The sequence below is a fragment of the Microtus ochrogaster genome, linkage group LG1 (assembly GCF_000317375.1).
Source record: "Microtus ochrogaster isolate Prairie Vole_2 linkage group LG1, MicOch1.0, whole genome shotgun sequence".
In the NCBI taxonomy this organism is placed as follows: domain Eukaryota; kingdom Metazoa; phylum Chordata; class Mammalia; order Rodentia; family Cricetidae; genus Microtus; species Microtus ochrogaster.
The window spans coordinates 56,795,842-56,807,283 of NC_022027.1; the positions used below are offsets into that span (position 1 = coordinate 56,795,842).

The window sequence follows — 11,442 nt, forward strand, 5'->3', positions numbered from 1 at the left end:
TGAAACGTAAGCCGTGTCTTTAAAAAGTTGTAAGAAAATGATATAATTAGGAAAACGAGTGTTTACTTTGAAATGAAGGGCAGAACAACAGTCAGCATTCCTCTAACAGGGACCCGCTCAGGGTCACAGCTACCATTATGTCCTAGTCTGCCATCAAGTGCCCCCCCTCCCCCTGCTCGTCTCAGGAAAAGCTTGATTCTGCCACGTGGGAAAATGACCCTGGGTAACAGCTATTCTGAAAAACTCCACTGATTTAAATATGTATTTAAATATCTTTGCTGTGCAAAGGCCTCGTCTGCCCAAGTGGCCAGGCTTGCTTGCACTGTCTCCTCTGTTTAAACCGTTCAAAGTGCAACCTGGGGCTAGGACTTGAATTAAGGAAGGCTGCAGAGGTGAAATGTGATTAGCCTGAGGTGTGTCTGTTCAAGGACAGCTCTTCCTAGGGCCTTGAGTAGCCCAACCAGACAAGTGCTAAGTGTGGCGAGTGTTTTCTCACTGGGAAGACTATTTCTCACTGGGAATGGGAACGACGTTGGTGAAGGGAACCAAACTCAGGTTCTCTGCAAGACAGTATGTGCTTCTGACCTCTGAATCATTTCTCTGGCCCTTATTCCAAAATCAATCACTTTGTTTCTTTTTTGTTGTTCTGTTTTGTTTTATAGGGGCCTCAACATTGGGCTCCATATTTTACCGAGAAAACTGAGGTTTTCTTTTCTGAATTCATAGTCTTTTTGATAAAATAATTTAAAGAAAGACCTCAATAGGCAAGTTGTAAATCTTGGCAGGTGCCTGGGTCTGAGAAAACTGTCAGGCTCCCCAAAGGAGGACAAGTACCAAGTGATGTGTGGGGTTTTTCCAGAGAAGAGTGAGAAAGTCTAGAGCGTCTGGGCCAGTGTCTAAAAGAAAAGGATAGAGTCCAGCAGCGGCGGCACATGCCTCCTGCTGTCAGGAGGCAGAGGCAGGTGAATCTGAGTTTGGGCCAGCCTGGTCTACAGAGTTGAGTTTCAGGGCAGACTCCAAAGCTACAGAGAAACCCTGTCTCAGAAAACAAACAAACAAGAAAAGAAAAAGTAAAAGTTAGCTTTGAGTTTGGACCCAGACAAGCAGACAAGCTGCTCTCTGTTGTCAGGGAGAGCCTGCCTGCCAGAGATGACCACTGACAGAGTTTATAGCCAATTGAGCAAATTCAGTCTTGCCAGCTGGGACTACGCTTAGGGAATCTAAGCATTTAGAGCAGGGGGCTTTTAAAGAGAGAACCTGCAGCTGCAGGGAGATGTAGCTAGAAGTATTCTCCATCCTGCTGGCCCCCATGGACTGGTTTTTCTCCGCCCACCTGTTCCTGAAGCCGCTTATGAAATAACCATTCTGAGGCTTATTATCAGTTACAATTGTTTAGCCAATGTCTTAGGCTTCTTACTGACTACCCATTTTTATTAATCAGTGTACTGCCACAAGGCTGTGGTTTACCAGTATGGCTACATGATGTCTCCTTGACTCCGCCTACTCTATCATTTCTCTTTGGATTTCCACCTAGCTTTACTCTGCTAAGCCCCTGGCCTAAACAACTTTATTCATCAACCAATAAAAGCAGCACACATACAGAAGGACACCTCACATCAGAGGGAGTTTTCCACAAGCAAGCACTATAGTAGAACTTAAGTGGTTAGCTGCAGGGGGAGGTTTTCACAGTTTAGCAGAAGCTCAGTTAGCTGGGCATCTTGACTTAAGGGTCCTAGAATAGAATTGGGTAATTTTTCATGTGATTTTCTACCAAGGAGACCAAATTCTAGTTACACCTGGAATGGCCTCAGCAAGAACACAAGGTGGAGGATCTCTGCAGTGTCTTGTCCTGCCACACTGCCATCAGGCTGCTAGTGGCCGCACTGAGGGATGGGCTTCTGGGGAGGAAAAGTATGTCACCTCGCTAACACTCCTTCCCTGGGAGAGGGACGGGGTGCATTCTTAGAGTGCTACCTCTTGGTCCCAGATTATCATGGTCTCTTCCTGTAGAAGTTACCTGGCTTAACTAACATATTAAGCTAATGTTGGCTCAGATACAGTCCAGTTCAGATGAGATGAAGGTATTGGGGTATATGGTTTTAAAAAGATAAGGTAATATAAGTAGATTTGACTTTGTCCTGGTCACAAACTAGAGGCATCTGAAAGAAAGGAACCTGAGTTGAGAAAATGAGAAAATGCCTTCGTAAAGAGAAGTCAGAAACAAGTCAGCTAGGACTTAGGATAGCTGAGGGTTCCCTACCTAGAGCGGGAGTGGAAAAGTTAGCGGGGTTGTTGTCTGAACACTTGTGGGCGAGCTGAGGAAGGGAGGAGCAGAAAGTGGATCTTCAGGAGGCTCTGTCTGGAACATTTGAAGAGATGACTTGAGGAGAGACTGGGCTAGCCACTACAGACTAAAGGTTGTGGCTTCAGCAGCATCCGGTTATCCAAACCAGATTTTTCTACCTTCACTTCTATACCTAATCAGCTCTGGTTTTATTACGTTTATGTATTTTAATTTCATCCTTTCTGTCACTACTGACTATTGACTGGTTTCTGAAAGACCGATTTGCCCGACATTCAGGATGTTGACTCTCCTCCAGTAGAAGGGTCTGTAAAGTTCCTCACCTCCTATTCACTTTCATGTCTGCAGCTGCAGAGCGAGATTCCAGGATGTGCTTTTTGCCTTTAAAAGCCCCTGCTGTGTGCCACACCCAAAGCACCCTATGGATCAGGTTGTAAAGAACAAAGCCAGGAACCCCCTTCCAGTTGCTTTTCTAACCAACTCTTATAAAGTCTTTAAAGGTCACATTTAATCCACGTCTCTCACAGACTGTCTTGTGCAATGTCTTGTCTGGGTGGATGGGGTTGGGGTCACAGAGTGTACTTGCTGTTGAATGTATTATCCTCTTTCAATTTCCGGACCTGATTTTCTCCTCTGTGCTTAGGACTCCACGGGGTGAGCACTATGTCTCACTCTTCTAGCTGTCTGTGTGATCTCAGCATGTAGTGCACACTCAATGCTTATGGTAACCACACTTAGTAGGAGTCTGAAATGCTTTCTATAGGTTATGCTCTGATTTGAATATTTGTCGTCTCTGAAATACAAGTTAAATTTAACTGTCATTGGAGGTCCTTAAGTTGTGATTAGGCCTTGAGGGTTCCATTCTGTTGGTGAAGCTGGGTCCTTTATTAAATTATTAAATTAAGACTGAATTTGGGACTAGGGAGAACCCACATAAAAAGCTGGATGTGGTAGACATTGTAGTCTTAGTACCTGAAAGGCAGACTGGAGGCTTCTGGGGGCTTACTGGCCAGCCCGCCAATCAGTGAGCCAGCCTCTGCTTCAGCAGGCGGAAGTCGCTATTGAGGAAGATTCTTGAAGCTTTGACCTGCGCTGACGGGTGCGTGCAAGCACACTGGCCCTTTTTTGGTCTTGTTTGCCGTCCTGCCTTCCGCCTTGTATGGTGAAGCCCTTGCCAGATGTCAGTATCTTGAGATCAGAAGCCGCCAGCCTCTAGAACTGTGAGCCAATAAACTGTGTGTTGTAAATACCTTGTCTGTGGTATACTGTCACTACTGTCACATCAGTATAAGACGGACTACGGCAGGGCAGCATAGTAGACAGCAAAGAGAAAGATGGAAATATGCTGGGCCTTTGCTCCAGCCTGCTCTTCCTCGAGCTTTCGGTGCCGGGTGAGCGGGCGAGCACTCAGTTCGGTGCCGGGTGAGCCGGCGAGCACTCAGTTGTTTCACTGATGTTCACTGATGTTGCTTCCTTGTTCACTTTAGAAGGGGTGGTACGGTTGTCAGGGAAACTCTGTTTAAGTCAGTGTGAGTCAGATTTTTAACTCACAGAAAATGCAAGATACACTTGCAACTGATACAAGTGATTTTATAAAATAAAAAAATCTTTATATTTGCAATATATGTGTGTGTATGTATGTATATGTTGCCTATTTTAAAAAAAATGTAACAAGTACTCTGGTTAGCATCGGCTAGGAACAGGATTCCCTAGTGCTATTTGGCTACCACACGTATCTGACTTTTGTTGTTTTGAGGCAGGGTCTAATGTGGGCCAGATGAACACAGCTGAAAGAGACCTAGCATAAGCCCCAACTCCTGATTCTCCGTCTTCCACCTCTGGTGTGTCTGGAATTCCAGGCTTTGAGAATCAAATCCAGGGCCTCCGGTATCCTAGGCTGATATCCTCCTCAGCTGGCTACCAGTTGGAAAGCTTCCTTGTTCACTTTAGGAGGGGTGGTGGGGTCATCAGAGAAGCTGGGTAGGAGAGAGGAACAAATATAGTGTATAATTTGAGTTTTCAGCTAAAATTTGAGAAAACAGTTCTTTTGTTGTTGTTAAGCTTTGAATCAATTTGATTGTAGTATATCAATGTATGTATTCTATTTTATCAGTAGATAATATGCCCAATGTATAAAAATCCAACTTTACAGCAGATATGTGTGTCAGAGAAAATAGCCAGGTTTGGTGCTGTCCGTTATGGAGTGGGCTTGTAAGAGCCTTCTCTGTAAAGTTACCTCAGTTGTCAGACTTCGTCTCCTGGGAACTTGCCGCATGAGAACATTCTGCTTGGTGTGGGCCTCTAGAGTAGGAAGTCCCACGTCACCAGCAGCAGGGCTCAGCACAACACACTTTGTAAACATTAAGCTAGTTACCTTCGAAAAGACTCTCTGTGAAAAAAACTGACCAAGCTAAACGTGTTTGCAGAGTTTCGAAAGCTTCTGTACTCTGCGGCATTTGTCTCCTTTAATGTAAAATGGGGTCCATGGACAAGCAAACACTGAGCCCCCTGTCTCCTGACGACAGACAGCTTTGCCCTTTGGGAATTCATTATCTTGTGAGGAGAGATGCACGAACACAATGAGGCAGTGACAGAGATGCTGTAATAGAGGCATGGACCTAGCCTGATGGGATTGGGGAAGGAGCAGTTAGTTCCGTCTTAGGGGAGTTTGAGTGTCATTGGCTGCTTTCCAAGCTTTCACGGCAATGGGTCTCTTTACCCAGTCCATGATCCTCCTGTGGTACTCTGGTGTGATTGCCTGTTACATTCTGCAATACAGAAGTCCTCTGAGAATCATATCTTGATGATACCGGTGATGTGGTTAGTGAGACACAGTATTTAAGTTTGTAGAGAGCAGAAATACATAGTTAGTAAAAAGAGGCAAATAGATAGATGATGAAATCTTCTATTTTCCAGTTTATGTGCTCATGAAATCAGTGGGCTTCGCTATAAGGACATGCGTGCACTAGGGATTCAAGTGGGTTTATCTCCTGAGTGTCATTTTTGAATAATAGATTACAGCATGATTAACTCTGTTTGGTGGGGATGGGAAAGTGTGTAAATGTCACATTCTTGACACCCAAGGCTGCATTTCAGATTTGGTGATTAACAAAAGTGTGACAGTTTCTCTCAGCCACACCGTCTCCGTGGGCGGATGCACCCCTTGCGGTCCTGACTTCCTTGCTCATGTTCTCCCTCTTTCTGCTCTTCATCTGGACCTTGGGAGCTCAGTCCAGTGCTCCAGTGTGGGTCTCTGTCTCTATCTCCATCCATCGCCGGATGAAGGTTCTATGGTGATATGCAAGATATTCATCAGTATTTCTATAGGATAGGGTCATTTCAGGTTCCCTATCCTCAGCTGCCCAAGGAACTAACTGGGGACATCGCCTTGGACACATGGGAACCCCTCTAGAGCCAAGTCTCTTGCCAACCCTAAAATGGCTCCCTTAATTAAGATATCCTCTTCCCTGCTCTCATATCCACCCTTCCTCCATCTCAACCATCCCACTCCCCCAAGCTCTCCCCAATCCTCCCCTTCTCTCTTCTCTCTCCCCATCTCCCTGAATTATCTATTGTTATGTCTTGTTTCTTGGTGCAGACTGTATACATTTTTGGTTCTGTTTAAGTATGATTTTTGAACAGTTGATTCATTGATAGTCAGAAGCTAAGTTAACTTTCTGCTCTGTATTTCCATTATAAAACTCTAGAAGGTACATTTTAAAGGAAAATCAGTGTAAATAGCTGTCTTAGTTATGGTTCTATTGCTGTGAAGAAACACCATGACAAAGCAGCTAGGGGAGGAAAAGATTTATTGGGCTTCTACTTCCACATTGTATTCTCATAGAAGGAAGTCAGGACAGGAACTCACACAGGGCAGGAGCTGATGTGGAGGCCGTGAAGGGTGCTGCTTACTCCTTGCTCTCCATGGCTTGCTCAGCCTCCCAGATCTTCTCAATCATGTTGTCTTCTCTCAGAGGACTCCAGCTGTGTCATTGACATAAAAATAGCCAGAACAGTGGCAGAAAATAAGATGTATTAGTAGAATTAAGAAAATATTTTCAGATGTTTTTACTTTTTTAAAAAAGTGAAATCCTCTTTGTTTTGATTAAATTTTAAGGAAATCAGAGTCAGAACCAGTATTAAGTGTAGTGTTCTTTAAAATGAACTCAAACAAATCCAGGTTTTCTATTAAATTGTTTCTGTAAGGTTGGTTTCTCCAACCGTGATTGGCCAGCTTTACGTGAGGAGCTCCTTCGCCGTCCGAGCCATCTCGCTCGGCCTCTGCTATTTACTTATGTTTTTCTAGGTTTGTGGGTTGTTTTAAACCCATTATCTGTTTTAAGGTCACTAACCCAACTGTAACCGTTTTCCCTAACAGGCTTTTAAGGGAAGAGATTCACACGGACACTGTTCTTTCTGTCGGTGGCTCTCTGTTCAAAGTGCACAGGGCAGTCCTGCTAGCCAGAGCTCCTGGCTTTTATTTCCACGTCAATGGACAGACGCCAAGTGGCTTAACAAATGAGCTTGTTCCTGTGGACAATGTTGACGCTTCAGAACTGAGAGCATTTTTACAGTAAGTGCCTCGTCTGCTTTCCTCTTACATTTGAATGTGATAAACAGTGGCTTTTTAAAAATATTTGTGCATACTTTCCTTATGTAATCTAAGGAAAACCTATTCATTTAAACTGTTCTGTTAATATTAGTGGCTTAGTATTGGCAAAGATATACTCAAGACTGGTCCTCAGCCAGTTGCTGTGTATATTTCTGTGATCTCAGCAATAGGAGATATTACATTAGTGTTAGCTTTTATTTGCTCTCGTTAAAAGTGATGGGGAAGGAGGCTAGAGAGATGGCTCAGTGGTTTAGAGCACTGACTGCTCTTGCAGAAGCCCTGGGTTCAATTCCAAGCATGTGTACGGTGGCTCACAACCATCCTAACTCTGGTTCCTGGGGATCCAACACCTTCTTCTGACCTCCATAGGCACCAGGCACACACATGGGGTGCAGACACAAATGCATGCACAACATGCATGGACGTGAAATTATATATGTGATTATACATATATAAATGATAGGGAAGAGGCAAGCCGTGGTAACACACACCTCTCATCGCAGCACTTTGGAGGCAGAGACAGGTGGGTCTTGTGAGTTTGAGGCCACCCTGGTCTACGTAGTGAATTCAAGGACAGCCAGGCTACACAGTGGAAACCTGGTCTCAAAAGAAAGAAATGCAAGAAAAGATTGTGTTACACACCAAGATTGACTCAGTGGTGGTGTGCGGGGATGAAGAGAGCTCCGCCTCGCAGTTCCTCTCAGCTTCCGTTTCTCAGCATAAGGAAGTCAGGACAGCTTGCTCTGTACTTTGCTCCCTTTCATGGGGAACCGTGCTAGAGATTTAATAACCCTATGAATGCCAGTAGCCATGGTGTGTCTGTGGGATCCACTCTAGGGATTTCATAACCCATGAATGCCAGTAGTCATGTGTCTGTGTCATACAAGCTCTTGGAACTGGACTGTCAGATACATGTCAGTTCACACGTGATAGCTCAGCAGGGCTTTGCGGATAGAAAGTGCTTATATATTGGCCCCAAATTTTTTTAGCAGATTACATTGAAATTTCTCATTAACATGCATCCTAAACTAAAGGGCATATTATAATAGAAAACATTGATTTAGATTTCCTTTTTTCTTTTTTTGAAACAGGGTCTTCCAGGGCCTATAGCCCTGACTGGCCTGGAGCTAGCTATGTAAACTAGACTGGACTTAAACTCACAGGCTGTCTGTCTCTGCCTCCTGCATGCTGAATATTAAAGACATGTACTACCGTGCTTGGTCTGATTTAGACTATTTTTTTGTTGTTGCTTTATTTTATTTTATTTTTGGTTTTTTGAGGCAGGGTTTTTCTGTAGCTTTGGAACCTGTCCCTGAACTCGCTCCAGTAGAGGAGGCTGACCTCGGAACTCACAGAGATCCACCTGCCTCTGCCTCCCGAGTGCTGAGATTAAAGGCGTGCGCCACCACTGCCCAGCTGATTTAGACTTTTTTTAAAAATTGAAATTATGATAAAACAGAATTTTGAATTTTTGCTGTATGAAATTCACTTGTTTTTAGTGGCTATCCTTTCCCCTGAACTGCTGACTCTACAGTGTACATTGGCGTGCACTCAGGAGTGTACAGGGTTTAAACTCTGACTTGGTGTCCTCTGAAAGCTTAAGGCTCACACCAAGATCACAAAATAGCTTCGATTTCCCAAGAAGTTTTAACCTGTGTATGTTGTGAAAGAGAAAGAAAGGGGCCTTGGAGTCTTCAGTCCAACAGTGGCAGAGCCGGTAGCTCAAGTGCCAGCCAGTTCAGCTGCTGACACAGCACAGAGGTCTCCTGTCTTCTCTCTCTTTTATTAGCTGTGTTTTCTGCATTTCGGGTGGGTGTTTAACCCAGGGCTTTGTTCATGTTAAGCATAAATTCTGCCACCGAGGTACATGTTCCAGCTATGTTTGTATTTTTATTAATTATTTATTGAGAGGCAATCTATCTGTGTTGCTCAGTCTGTCCTGAGCTCTGCTCAGGTGATCCTCTTGTCTGAGGTTACAGCGGATGCCTCTCAGCACTAACCATGGACCCTTTAAGAACGTATTTCGGAGATCACATTGAGCATGTAGTGTTGGTGCTCTGCTGTCTGGAGTCTCTGCATTTCAGGAGAGACTGCCCCTTCCAGGGTCAGCTGACTCCTCCTCGTGCAGCAGGTGATTTGCCTTGAGCACACCTTTGATTTGCAGACCAGCCAATCAGACCTTCTCTTCTCCACCTGGTTCTTACATTTTAGCACCCCCCCCACCATGTCCCAGGCCAGGAAGCAGATGGCAAGAGCACAGCCTTTACTCATGTGCCTGCATTATCCAAAGCACCAGATCTTAGCCCTGCTCACGTGCCGCCTCACCCCACTCGCACAACAGAAGCCACAAGTGAGGCCTTCAGTCTGTGCTTCCTTGTTCTCCTACCTCCTGACCAACTCTGGCTTTCCCATATGGCCCTGCGTGGCATGTCAGTGCATGGATGCACTCACCTGTGCCTTGCCTGCAGGGGCCAGAGGAGGACATCAGCATTTTCCTCTCCAACTCCACTTATTCACTTGAGACAAAGTTTCTTACCAAATTGGAAACTTGCTGTTTTGGCTTGACTGGCCAGCTAGCAAACTCCCAGGATGCACCTGTTGCACCCACTAACTTTGGTTATAGGCATTTGCAGCCATGATTGGCCTTTTATGTGTGGCCTGGGAATCTGAACTCTGGTCCTCATGCATGTGCAGCAAGTGCTCTTACCCACCAAGCCAGCTCCCCGGCCCCTCGGATCGATAACCATTAGCTCATCCATCTTAGTTCTCATCATGCTTAGTGCTAAGTTTCTGCCTTAGCGATGTGGTTTCCTATGTGGTTTTGTCCTTTATTCTGTCTATATAGTATATAGTACTGATTTTCTTTTGTTTAACCACTCCTGAATTCCTGCAGTACAATGTCATGGGCTATACTCTGTAATCCTTTTATATGTTGCTGCTGTTTTGTTGAGAGTGTTTTCCTTTCCTTTCCCTTCTTTTTTAAAGCAGGGTCTCTCTATGTAGCCCCAGCTGTCCTGAAACTTGCTCTATAGACATCACTGGCCCAGAACTCATTGAGATCCTCCTGCCTCTGCCTCCCAAGTGCTGGAATCAAAGGCGTGCGCCACCATGCCCAGCTGCGTGTGTTTTTCTTATACTAAGAATGAACAGTGGCTTATCTATAACTTTGTCTGCTTTTATACCAGCAATACTGTCTGTACAGAATGAATTGGAACATGTTTCCCTTCTGGTTTTTGGAAAAAAAAATTGTGAAAGATTCATGTTAATCTTTAAAAATTTGGTAAGGTCTAGCAATGAGGCCATCTAGTCCTGGTTTTCTGTTTGTTTGTAGGGCCTCACGCGTGTTACTATGCTACATCCTGGACATGGTGATACATGCCTGTAACGCCAGCACATGAGAGGTCAGACGTTCATAGGTCACCCTCTGCTACATAGGGAGTTCAAAACCAGCCTGGGGTACAAGAGACTGTGTCTCAAACAAAAAGACCAGTAAAAAGGAATCACCTTTATTTTAATTAATATTTTATATTTTGTCTTTTAGGATTGTATATTCGTCAAACAAAAGCATAAAAAGTTATGAAGAGGAAATTCTCAAAAAAATGAAAGTGGGAAGTGTCATGCCAGAAAAGAAGCCCGACGTTGGCTTTCAGGAGTGTGGAAATTTGTCTGATTCTTTCCTTGGGAAGTGCGAAACTCAAGAGGATTTTACTGGTGGAGGCGGCAGTTTTATTTCCAGTGGTGAGATACTTTGCTGGATTTTATATACTTTATAACCATGAACTTAATTATATTCTGATGTAGTAGAGAAAAGCAGCTTGTCAAGCTGCTCCCGGTTCTGTTGTTGTTTACTGAGCATGTAGAAAGGGAAACGCTCCTGTGGTTACATACAATTCCACGTTACCGCTTCTCATTCTAGTGGTCAACAACACATAAGTAAGTTGTACATAGTGGTCACTGTGCAGAGGTACTACGGGGCGTATGGTGTTAGCACATAGGTACTACAGCACGTACGGTGTTGGCACGTATGGTGTTAGCGCGTATGGTGTTGGCGCGTATGGTGTTAGCACATGTGGTATTAGCGCGTATGGTGTTGGCACGTGTGGTGTTGGCGCGTGTGGTGTTGGCGCATATGGTGTTGGCACGTGTGGTGTTAGCACATATGGTGTTGGCGCGTGTGGTGTTAGCACGTGTGGTGTTAGCACGCATGGTGTTAGCACGTATGGTGTTGGCACGTATGGTGTTGGCACGTATGGTGTTAGCGCGTATGGTGTTAGCGCGTATGGTGTTAGCACATGTGGTGTTAGCACGTATGGTGTTAGCACATGTGTTAGCACATATGGTGTTAGCACGTATGGTGTTAGCATATGTGGTGTTAGCATGTATGGTATTAGCACGTGTGGTGTTAGCACGTGTGGTGTTGGCGCGTAGGTACTACAGCGTGTGGTGTTGGCGGTAGGTACTACAGCATGTATGGTGTTAGCGCATAGGTACTACAGCACGTATGGTGTTGGCACGTATGGTGTTAGCG

General features: G+C 44.7%; 1 protein-coding gene across 2 annotated transcripts in view; it reads left to right on the plus strand.

Annotated features, from left to right (window-relative positions):
- LOC102001200 (BTB/POZ domain-containing protein 8) overlaps positions 1-11,442 on the plus strand; it is a 67,058-nt gene that overhangs the window by 678 nt on the left and 54,938 nt on the right. For both annotated transcript variants that reach the window (XM_026785097.1, XM_005359644.3), the window contains exons 2-3: positions 6,681-6,875; positions 10,456-10,652. In XM_026785097.1, the coding sequence (XP_026640898.1) occupies positions 6,681-6,875; positions 10,456-10,652 (392 nt within the window). The remainder of the gene's footprint in view (positions 1-6,680; positions 6,876-10,455; positions 10,653-11,442) is intronic.